We start from the raw sequence: 19,464 nt of genomic DNA on the forward strand, positions 1-19,464 counted from the left end.
CCCTCGAGAAGGTGAGTACTCTGCAGCCACCACAGGAGAGACTCCCTGGCCCTGGGGGACAGGCTTATTTTCCGATGTATTTGTAGATGGGACCCCAACCACTTGTCCAGAAGGTCCCACTGAAACGTCCTCGCATGGAACCTGCCAAAGGGTATGGCCTCGTAGGTCACCACCATTTTTCCCAGTACTCGAGTGCATTGATGGACTGACACTCTTTTTAGTTTTAGCAGGTCCCTGACCATGTTCTGGAGTTCCTGGGCTTTTACCATTGGGAGAAAAACCCTCTTCTGTTCCTTGTCCAGAATCTTGCCTGTCACTGACCTGGGTTGGGAGTGTTGAGAACTCGGGGGTTCTTCCGAGGGTAGGGAAGAGGAACCACAGCTGGGCCGGAGCAGGGATGGCCGGATGTAGGTTTTCCTCATGCAGAACTTAGCCGTTGTAACCGACGTGTAATGCTTAAGAATTAGTTGTTGCCAAGGCTTGGGGGCGATGCTGAAGTACACAGAAGAATGAAGAACTTGTGAGCGATGTTGAAGAAATGAATGAGGATTTGAGATTCAGTGTAACTCTGGAAGTTTGGGAGGCGTTCCACTTAGGGATACCCTGTAATACTGGAAGCACAGGAGGTGTCCCTCTGACAGATACACTAACGCTAGTAACGCAGAAAATGTCCCACTGAGTGATACACTGTAACGCTGGTAGCACAGGGAAGGTTCCACTGAAAGATACTCTGCATCGCTGGAACACAGGAGACGTTCAGCTTGAGAACACACTGAATGCTGCTAGCACTGGTGATCATTGGAAAAGACGATACTCAGGCGCCGGGGCTCTGTACGGCGTCTGCCTTTGAACTTCCCACCCTCTCCTGATTGGCGGAAGGGGCCGATGACATCACCCGCTCACCACGCTCTCGTGGATGCCGGGCGCAATGACGGCGCCCACACCCCGGGAACCCGCCGGAGGCAGCGCCAAAAAGACGCGACGACCCGGAGCCCACCGGGAGACCCAGCTCACCCGGAGCGGTAAGCGCGGCAGCCACAAGTGTGACAATGCCTAAGAAAGATAGCCGAGTCGTTGGAATCAACTGTGACTTTGGTAGATTTAAAATCCAGCCATGCTGCTGCAGCACTCTCAGTGAGAGCGGCACGCTTTTCAGCAACCGATCTCTCAATCTCGCTTTTTTATCAGGAGATTGTCCAAGTACGGGATAATTGTGACTCCCTGCCTGCGCAGGAGCACCATTATTTCCGCCATTACCTTGGGGAAAATCCTCGGGGCTGTGGAAAGCCCAAACGGCAACGTCTGAAACTGGTAATGACAGTCCTGTACAGCGAATCTCAGGTACGCCTGATGAGGGGGATATATGGGGACATGAAGGTATGCATCCTTTATGTCTAGATACACCCTAAAATCCCCCCTTTCCAGGCTGGAGATAACTGACCGGAGCGATTCCATCTTGAATTTGATCTTTTTCAAGTACAGGTTTAGGGATTTTAGATTCAGAATGGGTCTGACCGAGCCATCCGGTATCGGGACCACAAAAAGAGTAGAATAGTACCCCTTCCCCTGTTGGACTAGGGGAACCTTGATAATCACTTGCTGTTGACACAGTTTTTGAATTGCAGCTAAAACTATTTCCCTCTCTGGGGGAGAAGCTGGTAAAGCAGATTTGAAAAATCGTCGAGGAGGCACCTCTTCGAATTCCAGCTTGTAGCCTTGGGATACAATTTCCATCGCCTAAGGGATCCACGTCTGACTGAACCCAGACCTGGCTGAAGAGTCGAAGACGTGCCCCCACCGGCGCGGACTCCCGCAGCGGAGCCCCAGCGTCATGCAGTGGATTTAGTAGAAGCCAGGGAGGACTTCTGCTCCTGGGAACTAGCCGTAGCAGGCACTCTTATCCCTCTTCTCTTCTGGACTTATGTGACCGAAAGGACTGCATCTGATATTGTGGTGTTTTCTTTTGCTGTGGGGGAACATAAGGTAAAAAAGTAGATTCACCCGTGGTAGCTGTGGAAACCAGGTCCGCGAGACCCTCCCCAAATAAAACCTCACCCTTGTAAGGCAAAACTTCCATATGTCTCTTTCAGTCGGCATCACCCGTCCATTGGCGGGTCAACAGGGCTCGCCTAGCAGAAATTACCATGGCGTTGGCTCTCGAACCTAGCAGCCTAACGTCTCTCTGAGCGTCTCTCATATATAGGACTGCGTCTTTAATGTGACCTAAGGTCAATAAAATGGTATCCCTATCTAGGATATCAATGTCAGCTGACAAGGTATCTGTCCACGCTGATACAGCGCTACAAACCCAAGCTGATGCTATTGCCGGTCTGAGCAAGGCACCCGTATGTGTATAAATTGATTTTAAGGTAGTCTCCTGTCTGCGATCAACAGGATCCTTGAGGGCTGCCGTGTCTGGAGACGGTAGCGCCACCTTTTTGGACAAGCGCGTTAAAGCCTTGTCCACCTTGGGTGAGGATTCCCACCGTAACCTGTCCTGTGCCGGGAAAGGATACGCCATAAAAATTCTCTTGGGAATCTGCAGTTTCTTGTCTGGAGTTTCCCAAACTTTTTCAAATAACTCATTCAGCTCATGAGATGGGGGAAAGGTTACCTCAGGTTTCTTTTCCTTAAACATGCATACCCTCGTGTCAGGGACAGAGGGGTCATCTGTGATATGCAAAACATCTTTTATTGCAATAATCATATAATGAATACTTTTGGCCACCCTTGGGTGTAACCTCGCTTCATCGTAGTCGACACTGGAGTCAAAATCCGTGTCGGTATCAGTGTCTGCTACTTCGGACAGTGGACATTTCTGAGACCCTGAAGGGCACTGTGACACAGTCAAAGCCATGGATTGACTCCCTGTTCCATCCCTGGACTCTGCTTTGTCCAATCTCTTATGTAATAAAGACACATTTGCATTTAAAACATTCCACATATCCAACCAATCAGGTGTCGGCGTTGCCGACGGAGACACCACAATCATCTGCTCCACCTCCTCCTTAGATGAGCCTTCCGCTTCAGACATGCCGACACACACGTACCGACACCCCCACACACTCAGGGATATATCTATATGGAGACAGTCCCCCAATAAGGCCCTTTGGAGAGACAGAGAGAGTATGCCAGCACACACCCAGCGCCACCGGACACTGGAATAAAATCCCAGTAGTACAGCGCTTTTATATATAAATATATATAATCACACTCACTGCGCCAATTAAATGTGCCCCCCCCCCCCCTCTTTTTTGCCCTCTGTAACCGTGTTCAGCAGGGGAGAGTCCGGGGAGCCAGCTTCTCTGCAGTGTGCTGTGGAGAAAATGGCGCTGGTTAGTGCTGGAGGATCAAGCTCCGCCCCCTCAGCGGCGGGCTTCGGTCCCGCTCAAATTATTTATACTGGTGGGGTTTTTTTTAATATAACACCTCCGCCGTATCTAATCTATATGCCAGTGTCCCTTGAGGTTAATATTGCTGCCCAGGGCGCCTGCCCTGCACCCTGACAGTGCCCGCTGTGTGTGTATGTGTGGGAGCAATGGCGCGCAGCATTACCACTGCGCGTTACCTCAGGGAAGATCTGAAGTCTTCTGCCGCCTTTGAAGTCTTCTTTCTCCTTAATACTCACCCGGTTTCAATCTTCCGGCTCTGTGAGGAGGACGGCGGCGCGGCTCCGGGACGAACGGCGAGGGCGAGACCTGCGTTCCGACCCTCTGGAGCTAATGGTGTCCAGTAGCCTAAGAAGCAGAGCCCATCACTTAAGTAGGTCTGTTTCTCTCTCCTCAGTCCCACGACGCAGAAAGCCTGTTGCTAGCAGCGCTCCCTGAAAATAAAAAACCTAACAAAAGTCTTTCCAGAGAAACTCAGGAGAGCTCCCCTGCAGTGCACCCAGTCTCCTCTGGGCACAGGATCTAACTGAGGTTTGGAGGAGGGGCATAGAGGGAGGAGCCAGTGCACACCCATTCTAAAGTCTTTAGAGTACCCATGTCTCCTGCGGAGCCCGTCTATACCCCATGGTCCTTACAGAGTCCCCAGCATCCTCTAGGACATAAGAAAAATTTCATTTCACGCAGATGTTTGTGACATCTTGAGGTTAATTCAATAAGCAGCAAGGGGGGTGCGTTGCTGTTGCAGTAGCGTTGAATCATCACCAACTTAAACTCATGTTACCTTCCTTGCAGCCCAATCTCTCCCCAAATTCAATTATTTTATACGCAGCCCTATAGGTCTGTAAACAAAACCAGCAGCACTTACTTGAAGGAGGAGGGGAAATGATTGAATCAACCCTTTAATCTTTATGCATCAGTGTGACTGGAACCTCACTTATTGGCTAATAAAACACATATGAGCAGGAGATGAAGACCGAACACAATGACTATGATAAGACTATAGAAAAACACTTAATCACCCGACTAATAAAATTAAACCTCATAGCCCAACACAGAACTTTAATAAACCTGATGTTTGAGTTAGGTGATTTTCATGCATTTTTAATCAATTTCAAAACCATACGAAAAGGGTTGTGACACTAACGGGCATATTCAATTCTGTCTTACGCCAACAGCAACTGTCTAAAGTGACTAGAAGCTATTTTTTAGGGTCACCCATCACTTATCGTGGATTTCTGCTCGCAATTTCCTGAGGTATGAGCAAACATCTGCCGGAAGTGGGGCTTTTGGGCTGGGTGCTTGGCAGTTAGCACAGTAACAGCTTTACGTGGCTAAGCCTGTGCAGTTTGGTATGAGAATATGACAGTAACAATCAGCACAGGGCTGGTTACAAAAGCAATTGAATAGCTCCCACACTGTTTCTTGCTGTGATACTTTCACCTCCTAAAAATCATTATTTTAAGCAAGTTGACACCCATATGCAGTTTGTGTTTTTCAGAACACCGCCTGCTTCTTTTATGTGCCTCTGCTGCATTTAGGCACCCATGCATAAATAATCGCAGCACTGCCACCATTATTATTAGCAGTCAGTATCACATTGGATATTTTTATATTGAATGGTTATCCCATTATTTACGACATGTAAATGCCCATATACACGGGAGAGATGTGTGCTGAGCGATGCGGGGGGCCGCTCATTTCACCCAGCGGGTGAAATGAGCGATGTGCTAGATTGAACCTGCATGCAGGCCAATCTAGCACCGGCGATAGCGATGTGCGGTGCAGCGCATCGCTATCGCTGAGGGGGGTACACACACGAGTGATCTGTGCTTAAAATCTAAGCAATCTAGTCAGATTGCTTAGATTTTAAGCATGGATCTCTCCGTGAGATAGTAGAGATAACTGCTGTCCCTGCGAGTTACATCCCAAGCACAATGGAGTAGTCTATCACATTTGTCAAAGACTCCTCTGGAGAACCTGACACTGTATCATGAGCACAGTATCAGATTCGGGAGCCAGCCACAGACTGCATGACAGGGATAAGAAGATGGAAGAATCCCTCTCCTGTGAGATTAAAGCGGTTTACACAGCTAGCGGTTTATGCTTAGATGAAGATGGCAGAAACTAGGTACACACTGGGACGACGGGCATTCGGAACGACTGACCATCAGCCCAGATTGCCCGTACACACTGCAGTGAGGTTAGTGAAGGACGAAACTACTGTGTTTTATCCTTCATTAGAATGAACAATGACTAGCGGTATCCCTAGCGACTGTGGTAGTGCACATATCCACCATACACACTGCCCGATATGCCATCTGATCCAGCAGATCGCTGAGTGTGTACTCACCTATAACCAGAGGGTCTAAACTTTGAAACGTTTCACTTTTTTTGGAGACTGGTACATAGGGGTCAGATCATAGGCCCCACTGACAATCTGTGAAATCTCATGAATTAGATAATTAATGCATAGCAGTGATATAAAAAATGATGCAGAAACAGCATAAATTAACCCCTTAAAGCTTTTACATGATCACCAACCCCAATTTAAACAGAAAAAAAAAAAAAGCACAGAGCCTAAAGTAAGAAACCAAACTGTTACTCTTACTTTCTGTATTTATTACCCTTAGCTATAGTCACACACATTTCATATGTATATCTAACTGATGCAGAGGTCTGTTTGCATAGTACACCTGGTAGAAGTGACTGGAAGGGAAGACTGTAATGTACATAGGATTGAGCTGCGAAGTAGAACAAATTAGAAACGTGATAGCAGACATTTACTAAGCCAGCTGTAAAATAGTGAAATAATAATCAGACACCGTCAGGACCGGTCAGAGAGCGGAGGAGGAGGGGTGCTGCCATGAGAGAGCCCGGCAGCAGCAGCAGTAGTAGTAGAGAGATGAGTGGGACAGTGAGAAAAGCAGCAGCGCTCAGTCAGTGCGAGAGGAAAATAGAAGACAGGAAGCAGAGGCCGTATAGTCTGGAGTAGCTGAGCCTCACTTTCTCACGCATCTCCCGTTCCGTGTCCAGCTCCCTCTGCAATCCCTGCGCTCTGTCCTCCGCATCGTCGGCCTGCTGCTGCAGAGAGTGGATCTTCCTCTTCACTGCTTCCAGGGAGTTGAGGCCGGCCATTCTCTCCTCTGTACTGTAACTATGGAGATTGTAATGCGGCTGCTGTCCGACCCCCGGCGTCTAAGTTCCCTGTGCTGCCTATACACACTACTGCAAATGATAACAAACGGGCTAGTCGGGCAGGGTGACTATTGCACTAAGGCTCCCGGGTACGAGCTAGGCACCTGTCCTGCACTTCATAGGTCAGTGGCTGCTGCTGGCACAGGAGTGTAATCCAAGGATGGATGAATACAAAACAATCGGACTGTAAAAGGGCAGATGTCCACGTCCGGTATGCGTTGTACAGCTACACTGAGACAGGAGCGTACAGGGAACTTGGAAAAAGACTGAGAATCTCTGGCTACTGCTACCAATCTGCGAGAGTAGTCAATGAGTTGCAGGCAGCCTGGAATGCTGGGGTGAGGTCATAGCATGGAGGCGGGGCCGCTGGGGGGGTGGGGGGGGGGGGGCAGTGACGTAAGCGGCCGTGGGCGTTTTCGTCCTAGAAACTGGAGTTTTCGACTTATTTGGGAAAGAAGATCAGGATTTTTTTCGCATTCCCGCCCTTTGCTGAGTGATTCAGGGCTAGGCCTCTCGACTCTCATGGAAAGTTCACTCGGCTCCCAAGCCTTCCTGCTAGCACAGGCTCAGAGCACAGAGGAGGCTTCTCTGTGGAAAGTAGCTATTTGTAGCCTATTAATAATGAGCAGTGATACTAATAATGGGGTCTATTTATTAAAAATATTTGTATTAAAATTATGTGAAAAGGGTGTGAAAACACAGTTTTTCATATTATTTTAGTATCACCTGAATGTATTAAAGGGCATTTGGAGCAGTTTTCATGAAAAACTGCTCCAAACCCTTTAATTCACTTTTTTTTAGTAACCCACATCGCATTCCCCATACTTATCATGGGAAATGTAATGAATAGCGGGGACCCGGCAGAGTGATCAGCTATGTGTGTACAATGGACACACAAGCTGATCACAGTGTAAAAATAAAAAACCCCATACTCACCTGTCCAGGGAGCCGGTGTCTGCTGCCGGGCGCCAGGTCCCCCATGTGCTGCAAAGTGACCCCCGTGCAGTAAAGTGATGCTGCAAAGCAGCAGCGCACTTTACAGCACCGTGGGTCATCGCAGCGCACAGGATCCGGCACCGGGCAGCCCAGCGGGAAAAGCGTGGACCGGCTCCCTAAACCGGTGTGTATATTGATCTTCTGGGGGGAAGGGGAGTCCGCAGCGCGCGGGGGTAGTCGCGACAGGGGGTCGGCGCATGCGCAGCAGGACATCGTATCTTTTCCGAAAAATACCCCGATGATGCTGCGGAGTATCATCGCAGGGACTGAGCTTGACTGCAAGCTCTGTCCCTGCACGCGTTAATTGATACATCCCTGCGATGTAGTCAATTATCGCAGTGCGAGTTGGGGCAATTTTATCACCTGTCATCCACATCCTGGATGCGGATGGTGATAAATAGGCCCCTTTGAGAGAACTTAAAAAGTATCTTCTGTCATTTATAAATGGAGGGCTCTGTATAAGATCCATAAGTATTAGGGGAGGCAGTCAATTTACCGGTTGTCGAGATCCTGGCTGTCAGGCAGCTGAGGCCTATTTCACACACCCCGGTTTTGACTAGACGGCAAAAAGCCATCCATTTTTTTTCTCGTTTTTTAATAAAGTATTGCTACACATGGGGGCTTGCAGACAACACAGTCACAGCACGACTGCCGGGTTGCAGCCAGAAATATCCACTGAAAAGTCCGATTGCTGTGCTGGTGCCGTGCTGTCCTTGAAGGAATTGAGCTGAGAGTTTGAACATACTTCGCAACTGTCCTGATTTTTGCGGGACAGTCCAAATCTTTTGGGAGTGTCCCACCCGCAGGCTGCAGTGTCCCATGGTGGGGGGGGGGGGGGGGGGGGGGAGTTGGGAGGCTCCTGTCACTGCTGATCACGAGTCACAGTGGGAGAAGGGGCATGCCAGCAGCACACAGAGCTCTGGGCATGGCCCCTTCAATGACTGACAAGGGAGCTGTGGCTTACCATCACTGCAATGCCACGCCCCTTTTTCCGGAGCACGCGCGTGTGTCCCGCTTTGGAAAAGAAGAAGTTGGGAGGTATGGTGTGAATGTGCGCTTTCACACACAACAGGTTTTTTGTGCCGTGCTGCTGTGCATGCGCACAGCATTACACACGGCACAAAGCCGTTGTGTGTGAAAGGCACTGCTGGATGGCAAAAAGCCAAAGTTTGTCTGGCTTTTTGCCATCTGGTAAAAACCGTAGTGTGTGAAATAGCTCTGACGCTGGTATCCCGACCACCAGTGAAATTTCGGCGTCTGGAATCCCTTGAATATGTCATATAAAGTCAAATTCATCAATGGGCTCATAAAAATTTGCATTTGTCTCCCTGCGGTGTAGTGAGTTCTGATTGTTATTCTTATCTATGTATTCATTTATCTATCTAAATATGCTTTATTGTACCAATAAATTGTGTCTTCTTTGTGAATGCCTTCATAACTTCAAAATTTACAACCACTGATTTAACATGTAGGCAAAAATAGTGATGGAGTTACAAAGGCATGTAACGTCACATGGAGATTGTGCAATGGCTTAACCGGGATGATATAGGGATCCCAGTGATTGGGATACCGGCAGTCAGAATACCAACAGCAGTATCCCAACTCTCGGGATCCCAACGCCTACTTTGTAAGTATGCCAACCCTAATCGCTAACCCTCCTTTCCCACATCCTAACCCTACCAGCCCCCCTTTACAGCCTAACCCTCCGCATAGGTGCCTGCCTAACCCCCCTCCCCACAACATAACTCTCCTCTGGGCTGCCTAACTCCCTCCCCGCAACCAAAACCTATCTTCCCCACTGCGGCTTACCAGTCTGGAGTCCTGACAGACCTTTGTTCGGGATCCTGGTGCTAGCATTCTGATCCATGTCAGTATTCTGAGCAGTGTCTGGATTCTAGCTTCGGTATTCCACCTGCTCAGATCCCTAATTCCGGAATCCTAACCGGATCCCGTTTAAGTGTGCATGCGTGGTAAACATCAGAAGTCTGTGCATGTGCACTTGGGGTCATCTGTAGACAGTCCTTTATGTTGTCAGCAGCCATGGTGGCAACCATAACAATCCCGGCATTGGATGGAAAAAGCATTTTCATTGGAACATTGATGGTTGCTGGCCATCGGTTTCTGATGGTCATCCCTAATGTAGAATAAGTGATAATACATAAAATTAACACCAAACAAGGGCTAAGGATGGAACAATCTCAAGATTTTGGCCATGAACTCCAAGGGGTCAATTCAATTACACACAAGGCAAGTGTCACTGACCTGGGTTGAGAGTGTTGAGAACTCGGGGGTTATTCCGATGATAGGGAAGAGGAACCACAGCTGGGCCGGAGCAGGGATGGCCGGATGTAGGTTTTCTTCATGCAGAACTTAGCCGTTGTAACCGACGTGTAATGCTAAAGAATTAGTTGTGGCCAAGGCTTGGGGGCGATGCTGAAGTACACAGAAGAATGAAGAACTTGTGAGCGATGTTGAAGAAATGAATGAAGATTTGAGAACGATGTTGAAGCACACAGAAGAATTAAGAACTTGTGAGCGATGCTGAAGAGATGAATGAAGATTTGAGAACGATGTTGAAGCACACAGAAGAATGAAGAACTTGTGAGCGATGCTGAAGAGATGAATGAAGATTTGAGAATGATGTTGAAGCACACAGAAGAATGAAGAACTTGTGATACCCTGTAATACTGGAAGCACAGGAGGTGTCCCTCTGAGTGATACACTGTAACGCTGGTAGCACAGGGAAGGTTCCACTGAGTGATACGCTGTAACGCTGGTAGCACGGGGAAGGTTCCACTGAGTGATACACTGTTACGCTGGTAACGCAGAGAATGTCCCACTGAGTGATACACTGTAACGCTGGTAGCACAGTGAATGTCCCACTGAAAGATACTCTGTAATGCTGGTAGCATAGGGAATGTCCCACTGAAAGATACTCTGCAACGCTAGTAGCACAGGGAATGTCCCACTGAAAGATACTCTGCAACGCTGGAACAAAGGAGACGTTCAGCCTGAGAACTCACTGAACGCTACAAGCACTGGTGATCATTGGAAAGACGATACTCAGGCGCCGGGGCTCTGTATGGCGTCTGCCTTTGAACTTCCCGCCCTCTCCTGATTGGCGGAAGGGGCCGATGAAGTCACCCACTCACCACGCTCTCGTGGATGCCGGGCGCAATGGCGGCGCCCATACCCCGGGAACCTGCCGGAGGCAGCGCCAGCAAGACGCGACGACCCGGAGCCCACCGGGGGTGATGACCGCCGGGAGACCCAGCGCACCCGGAGCGGTAAGCGCGGCAACCGCAGCGCCGCGAGTGTGACAGTACCCCCTCCTCTAGGATTGGCCCCTGGACACTTTCCTGGTTTCGTTGGATGTTTAGAATGAAAGATCCGGACTGGTTGGGGAGCAGTGACTTCAGAAGCTTTGACCCAGCGCCTCTCCTTAGGACCATAACCTTTCCATTCTACCAGATACTGTAAATTCTTGTGTAGATAACTAGAGTCAAGAATAGTTTTGATTTCAAATTCTGTTCCAGCTTCAGTCTCTACTGAGGTTGGGCTAGGAGACTCCGAATGAAACCGACTTAAAATGAGGGGACGAAGGAGAGAAACATGGAAAGAATTTGGTACCCGAAAGTGGGAAGGCAATCCCAATTTGCAGACAACAGGGTTCAGGACTTGCAAAACGGGGTAAGGGCCGATGAACCTCGGAGCAAACTTCATAGCGGGTACTCTTAAACGAAGATTGCGGGTAGAGAGCCATACCCTGTCACCAACTTTGTATTGAGGAGCTGCTCGCCGTTTTCTATCCGCAAAGAATTTGTAGCGGCCAGAGATTTTCTTGAGATTAGCATGAACCCTACTCCAGATTTGACTGAAGTGCCGGAGAGTGGAAGCTGCAGAAGGAACATCCTCCGAAGGAAAAATTGGTAATTCTGGGACTCGTGGATAGAATCCGTAATTAATGAAGAATGGGGACTCACCAGTGGAAGAGTGGTACAGATGATTATGGGCAAACTCGGCCCAGTGTAACAGTTCCACCCAATCGTCCTGTGAAGGAGAGAAATAAACGCGCAGAAAAGTCTCTAAATCTTGATTGACATGTTCAGTTTGCCCATTGGTTTGTGGATGGTAAGCAGATGAGAACTTGAGTTTTATTTGTAAGGCTGAGCAGAGGGCCCTCCAAAATCTTGCAGTGAACTGTACCCCTCGATCAGAGACTATCTCCCGAGGTAACCCGTGCAGTCGGAAGTGTTCACGAATAAATAGTAAAGCCAACTTGGGAGCCGTTGGTAAACCGGTCAACAGAACAAAATGTTCCATTTTTGAAAAGCGGTCAATAATCACCCAGATGGTATTGTAACCCTTGGAGAGGGGTAATTCGGTAATAAAGTCCATAGAAATATGTGTCCAGGGTTTCTTAGGAATGGACAGTGTACGAAGCAACCCCGCAGGAGGCAGACGAAGAGTTTTGTGCTGAGCACATTGAGGACATGAATTGACATAATCTTGTATATCCTTCTTCATGGTGTCCCACCAATATGACCTTCGTAGAAATTCACACATTTTTTGAACTCCAGGATGACCGGAAAACTTGGAGATATGAGCCCACTGCAGTAACTTTGGTCGAAATTCAACTGGTACAGACATTCTCCCAGGAAGAGGACCCAGAGAGGTGGGAGCTGCTGAAATAAAGACTGGACTGAGAATTAAACTCTTTTCAAAGGAATTCTCCTCATCCGAGGCCGTTAAAGAACGAGACAGAGCATGAGCCTTAGCGTTAAGAGTCCCGGCCCGGTACTTAATAATGAACGAGAACCGAGTGAAGAAGAGCGCCCATCTAGCTTGACGGGGATTCAAGCACTGGGCCGTCTTGATATACAACAAGTTCTTGTGATCGATGTAAATAGTAATTAGTTGTTTAGCACCTTCCAATAAGTACCTCCATTCTTCTAGGGCAGATTTTATTGCTAAAAGTTCCTGATCTCCAATGGTGTAGTTTCGTTCAGCAGGAGAGAACTTACGAGAATGGAAACCACATGGATGTAACTTCCCATCAGAAGAGTACTGTGAAAGGACGGCACCAATGCCTACTGAGGAAGCATCGACTTCCAAGAAGAATGGTTTTGAGAAATTCGGTTGTTGGAGTACCGGAGCAGACATAAAGGCTGATTTCAACCGGGCAAATGCTTCTACAGCTTTTGAAGACCAGAGACTTGGGCCAGACCCCTTTCTGGTTAGGGCAGTAATGGGTGCAACAATGGTAGAAAATCCCTTAATGAATTTCCGGTAGTAATTTGCAAAGCCCAGGAATATTTGTACCGCTTTCAAGGAGAGAGGCTGAGTCCAGTCCCGAATGGCAGTGAGTTTCTCTGGATCCATGCGAAGCTCCGTACCCGAGATGACATAACCGAGGAACGGAATCGAAGGGACCTCAAAGATACATTTGGAAATCTTGCCGTAGAGACGATTCCTTCGTAAGCGAAGCAGTACTTCTTTGACCTGTACTCTGTGCTCTGCAAAATTCTTAGAAAATATCAGAATGTCATCCAAGTACACCACTACACTTTGGTATAACATATCTCGGAAGATTTAATTTACAAATCCCTGAAAAACGGCAGAGGCATTGCTGAGGCCAAACGGCATTACCAGATATTCGTAATGCCCGTCCCTGGTATTTAAGGCCGTCTTCCATTCGTCCCCCTGTCAGATACGTATCAGATTATAGGCTCCCCTTAAGTCGAGCTTAGTGAAGACGTGGGCTCCACGAACCCTATCAAATAGCTCAGTAATTAGCGGCAAAGGGTATTTGTTCTTAACGGTGATATCGTTTAAGCCACGATAATCAATACATGGTCTTAACCCCCCGTCCTCCTCCTTCAAGAAAAATAAACCTGCTTCAGCCGGGGAGGTAGAGGGGCGAATGTATCCTTTCAGTAGATTAGATTTGATATAGTCCGACATTGCTTGGGTCTCGGGTAATGACAAGGGATATGTGCATCCCCAGGGTTGCATTTTCCCTGGGATAAGCTCAATGGAACAGTCCCAGGGTCTATGGGGTGGTAACTGATCGGCCGCCTGTTCCGAGAACACATCTGTGAACTCCCGGTAGGCCACCAGAATGAGCTCCTCAGCCGACTTGGAAGATGCACGGAGCGGGTAAACATGAGTGAGACAACTAGAGTGACAAAACGAACTCCAGTACAATATTTGTGACGATTTCCAGTTGACGTGAGGGTTGTGAATTTTAAGCCAAGGTAGACCAAGAACAAGATCGTGAGGCATCTCCGGAATTACTAGAAACTCCAAATGTTCTTGATGCAGAGCTCCGACCTGCAGCTTGATTGGCTCTGTGCGACTTGTAATAAGACCATTAGATATTTTGGTACCATTGATGGCAGTCAACGTTATAGGTCGTTTGACAGACTGTAACTGTAAACCCAGACTCCGGACACAAGAAAGAGAAACAAAATTCCCTGCAGCCCCAGAGTCCAGCAGGGCCTTAACAGATTTGGCTATAGACTCAGAAAACACAGACACGGAGAGTAAACAATCCACTGTCGGAGAAGATTTAGATGTAACCCCTAACTTGACTCCTCCGGAACAAGTTAGGCCTGCCCGTTTCCCGGACAGGACTTGCAGAACTTGAAAAAGTGATCCGCGGCTCCACAGTAGAGGCAGAGTTTACCCTCACGACGGCGCTGTCGTTCCTCCGGGGACAGGCGGGATCGGTTGATTTGCATGGGTTCATCCGGACTCGGGGTAACTGTTTGCTTAAGCGGGAGAAGCCGGAATCTGGATCGATCCGACCGACTACGTTCGCCACCTGCATGCGAAGATCCACCTTGACACAGAGTGAGATCAACTCTTCTAAAGGATCCGGCAGATCCCTAGTGACCAGCTCGTCCTTCAGACGGTCAGAGAGCCCGTTCCAGGAAGCGGCCCTGAGAGCATCATTATTCCAGCGTAGTTCTGAGGCAATGGTTTGGAAGTGAACCACATACTGTCCCACAGAACGGGAGCCTTGACGGACTCGGAGCAGGTCCGAGGAAGCAGCGGTCGTTCTGCCGGGCTCATCAAAAATCCTTCGGAATGACGCAATGAAATTAGTGTAACTGGAAACCAATGGGTCAGATCGTTCCCACAACGGAGACACCCAATCCAACGCTGAACCTTCAAGCAAGGAAATAATGTATGCCACTTTGGACCGATCCGTTAGGAAATTGTGTGAGAGAAGTTCAAAATGCACCTCGCATTGGTTGAGAAAACCACGGCAATTCTTTGGATTCCCATTATAGCGAGAGGGAGTGGGAAGCTGAAGGCGTGACCTGGTTCCAGACGAGGATTGAACATTACTGGAGACGACTACTGGAGCGGGTACTGGAGCAGGAGCCGGAACTACTGAAGCCAGGGAGGCCTGAATTTCATGCAGCCGGACGGATAATTCCTGGAGATACTGCATCACCTGGCTCTGTGCCGCCTCCTGACTCTGAACTCGGTGAGCCAAGTTTGGATGGCGCTTGACTCTGGGTTCTGATCCCCCGGGTCCATGTGGCCTGAGTATACTGTCACTGAACTGGGTTGGGAGTGTTGAGAACTCGGGGGTTCTTCCGATGATAGGGAAGAGGAACCACAGCTGGGCCGGAGCAGGGATGGCAGGATGTAGGTTTTCCTCATGCAGAACTTAGCCGTTGTAACCGACGTGTAATGCTAAAGAATTAGTTGTGGCCAAGGCTTGGGGGCGATGCTGAAGTACACAGAAGAATGAAGAACTTGTGAGCGATGTTGAAGAAATGAATGAAGATTTGAGAACGATGTTGAAGCACACAGAAGAATGAAGAACTTGTGAGCGATGCTGAAGAGATGAATGAAGATTTGAGAATGATGTTGAAGCACACAGAAGAATGAAGAACTTGTGAGCGATGCTGAAGCAATGAATGAAGATTTGAAAGCGATGTTGAAGCACACAGAAGAATGAAGAACTTGTGAGTGATGAAGAAATAAATGAAGGTTTGAGATTCAGTGTAACTCTGGAAGTTTGGGAGGCGTTCCACTTAGGGATACCCTGTAATACTGGAAGCACAGGAGGTGTCCCTCTGAGAGATACACTGTAACGCTGGTAACGCAGGGAATGTCCCACTGAGTGATACACTGTAACGCTGGTAGCACAGGGAAGGTTCCACTGAGTGATACACTGTAACGCTGGTAGCACAGGGAATGTCCCACTGAAAGATACTCTAACGCTGGTAGCACAGGGAATGAGATACTCTGTAACGCTGGTAGCACAGGGAATGTCCCACTGAAAGATACTCTGCAACGCTGGAACACAGGAGACGTTCAGCCTGAGAACACGCTGAACGCTGCTAGCACTGGTGATCATTGGAAAGACGATACTCAGGCGCCGGGGCTCTGTATGGTGTCTGCCTTTGAACTTCCCGCCCTCTCCTGATTGGCGGAAGGGGCCGATGACGTCACCCGCTCACCACGCTCTCGTGGATGCCGGGCGCAATGGCGGCACCCACACCCCGGGAACCCGTCAGAGGCAGCGCCAGCAAGACGCGACGACCCGGAGCCCACCGGGGGCGACGACCGCCGGGAGACCCAGCGCACCCGGAGCGGTAAGCGCGGCAGCCGCAGCGCCGCGAGTGTGTCAACAAGTTGCTGTTTTAACAGCGTGGAAACACTGCCAACAGCCCTGCAACTCACTCCCTTTGTGGCCCGATCTCACTCCAGACTCATGGATTTTTGTACACATAGGGCAAACAAAAATCGGCAAGTCCAGTGGTACCATAAATGCAGCATATAGTCTCACTCACCGATGAAAGCTAGTCGCAACTAAGTTAAATTGACCACTAAAATGTTATTACAAGAAAACAAGTGAATATTTTTAAGTATCTCTCTTTGAACATTTGAAATGTTAAATGGCTATTATCTATAATAAAACCAACTACAGGTTGAGTATCCCTTATCCAAAATGCTTGGGACCAGAGGTATTTTGGATATGGGATTTTTCTGTATTTTGGAATAATTGCATACCATAATGAGATATCATGGTGTTGGGACCTAAATCTAAGCACAGAATGCATTTATGTTACATATACACCTTATACACACAGCCTGAAGGTCATTGTAGCCAATATTTTTTGTAACTGTGCATTAAACAAAGTGTGTGTACATTCACACAATTCATGTATGTTTCATATACACCTAATACACACAGCCTGAAGTTCATTTAATACAATATTTTGAATAACTTTGTGTATTAAACAAAGTTTGTATACATTGAGCCATCAAAAAACAAAGGTTCACCGTCTCACTCTCACTAAAAAAAGTCAGTATTTCGGAATATTCCGTATTTCGGAATATTTGGATATGGGATACTCAACCTGTACTGATAAAGAGATGTCATCATTTTGGAATGTAATGACAGTTCGTCAGAATTCTGGGGTATGGGTCGTTGGATAGACACAACTTAGGTCGACAGTCGTAGGTCGACCATGGAAGGTCGACACGCATTAGGTCAAGAGGGACAATATGTTGACATGTACTAGGTCGACAGGTCGAAAGGTTGACATGAGGTTTTTGACTGTTTTTGGTGTCGTTTTCTCTGTAAAAAGACGGGGGACACCCAAATTAGTGCACCGTGTCCCCTCGCATGGCTCGCTTTGGGCAAGTAGATCGTTAAGTATGAAAAAATACAAAAAATAAAGCCTTTTGAAAAACTCATGTCGACCTTTTGACCTGTCGACCTAATGGCATTGTCGACCAGGGGCAGGATTTGGACAGGAACCTATTGTTGGGCATCACTTAAATGGCTTTAAAGGGAGAAGTCATAATTATGGGAGACTTTAATTTACCTGATGTAAATTAGGAGGGGTCTTTTGCAAGTTCAGCTACAAGTGGCAAATTTGTACATTCCTTACAGGGAGCATCTCTCGAGCAATTAGTGAGGGAGCCCACTTGCAAAGACTCAATATTAGATTTCATTCTCACAAATGATGACAGGATATCAGACATATATGTGGGTGAGCACCTAGGATCCAGTGATCATCAAGCAGTATGGTTTACTATAAAGACAGGATCCAACTCCTGTCACACAAAAAAAAGGTGTTGGATTTTAGGAATGCTGACTTTGCAAAAATGGGGAGATGTTTAAGTGATTCATTGGCGGACTGGAGGAACTTGGAAGGGGTGCAGTAGAGGTGAGGAAAAGTGCAATACTAAGGGCAACAGACCTTTGTATCAAAAGGGTTAGGAAAAGCACCAGAAAAAGGAAGCCAGTGTGGTTCACAAAAGAAGTATCAACTAGTGTGAAAGCAAAAAAGATGGCTTTAGGAAATGCAAGCAGACTCAAAATAATAACGAGAAAGAGGTGTATCTTGACAAACGGAAGGATGCTAAGAAAGTGATCAGACGTGCAAAGGCAGAAGCTGAGAAAATGGCCCAGTCAGTAGATAAGGGGGGCAAAAATATGTTTACGTATATAAATGAAAGGAGAAATCAAATGGAGGAATAATAATACTTAAGACAGAGTGAGAATTTGGTGTAGAGAGACAAGGCAATAGCAGATCACCTAAATCATTATTTTTGCTCAGTATTTACTACAGAAGTAGAAGGGAAGGGGCCACACTTAACCTGCAAGAACATTCAGAAAAATATGGTAGATGAAACTACATTTACAGAGGAGTGGGTCCTAACAGAACTTTCAAAACTAAAAGTGGATAAATCAATGGGGCCAGATGGGATACACCCAAGGATACTAAAAGAGCTAAAAGATGCGATGGTGGCACCATTAACAGAATTATTTAACCAGTCACTAAATACAGGTGCCATTCCAGAGGACTGGAAAAGAGCAAATGTAGTTCCATTGTACAAAAGTGGAAGCAAGGAAGAAGCAAGTAACTACAAACCAGTAAGCCTTACATCAGTAGTAGGGACTGTAATGGAAAAACTATTAAAAGAAAGAGTTGTGGAATATCTTAAATCAAACAACTTACAGGATCCAAACAGCATGGATTTACTGGTGGGAGATCATGCCAAACAAATCTTACTGACTTTTTTGACTCTGTGATGAAAATAATAGATCATGGGGGAGCATATCTAGACTTTAGTAAGGCATTTGACACTGTCCCACATCGCAGACTGCTAAATAAACTTGAAAGCATGGGGGTGGATTATAAAACAGTTAAATTGATAAGAACCTGGTTACAGGATAGGAAACAGACAGTTATAGTAAATGAGGTGCAATCTTTGAAAGGAAATGTTACCAGTGGAGTACCCCAGGGATCTGTACTTGGACCAGTTCTTTTTTTTTTTGTATAAGTTTTTATTAATGCATTGCTTCATAGTACAAGAGCATTTGTATTACCAGTGAAAGGTATCATGTACATACAGGTAACATCATATGACGATCGAGAAAACAATAGTATCAGTCAAAGATGATTCTGCAATGAACACTAAATCTAAGCAGGTAACAGTATCATATACATTATCCTCTTCTATAGACATCGTTTTAAATTGAGTGCAGAACAAATTAAATCTCAAAAAGCCTGCTGAACCATTTATTGTGAAGATATGAGGAGGATGGGGCCCCATGACACTACCAACACTCAGGTTGCCAATATTATGGAAGGGTCTCCATTTGCCATTCTCGTCTCAAACCACTCGGTATTTTTCAGTGATTTCCAAATTCTGGTTTGGAAATCTACCGGAAGGGTTTCAATATAACTTTTCCAAGAGTTGAAAAATCGCACTACCCATTTGTCTTTTTGTAAAGTAGTTTATATCCAGTGCATTTGAAATAAATGATGTAGTTTCCCTTTGAACAAAGATAAGGTAGGAGGATCCTTAAGGATCCAAGATTGTAAAATTGCCTTGCGTGCAG

The 19,464-nt window shown here is 47.1% G+C and overlaps 1 protein-coding gene across 4 annotated transcripts in view; it reads right to left on the reverse strand.

Annotated features, from left to right (window-relative positions):
* Positions 1-19,464, reverse strand: part of TPM4 (tropomyosin 4) — a 472,203-nt gene that overhangs the window by 259,034 nt on the left and 193,705 nt on the right. The window contains exon 1 of one of the 4 annotated variants that reach the window (XM_063914763.1): positions 6,393-6,898. The exons of 2 other annotated variants lie outside the window; for them this stretch is intronic. In XM_063914763.1, coding sequence (XP_063770833.1) covers positions 6,393-6,524 — 132 coding nt within the window. In that variant the 5' untranslated portion in view covers positions 6,525-6,898. Of the gene's footprint in view, positions 1-6,392; positions 6,899-19,464 lie in introns of those variants that run through there. One more of the 4 variants, XM_063914762.1, reaches the window with a different exon arrangement.

The sequence above is a fragment of the Pseudophryne corroboree genome, chromosome 1 (genome assembly GCF_028390025.1).
Source record: "Pseudophryne corroboree isolate aPseCor3 chromosome 1, aPseCor3.hap2, whole genome shotgun sequence".
Classification (NCBI taxonomy): domain Eukaryota; kingdom Metazoa; phylum Chordata; class Amphibia; order Anura; family Myobatrachidae; genus Pseudophryne; species Pseudophryne corroboree.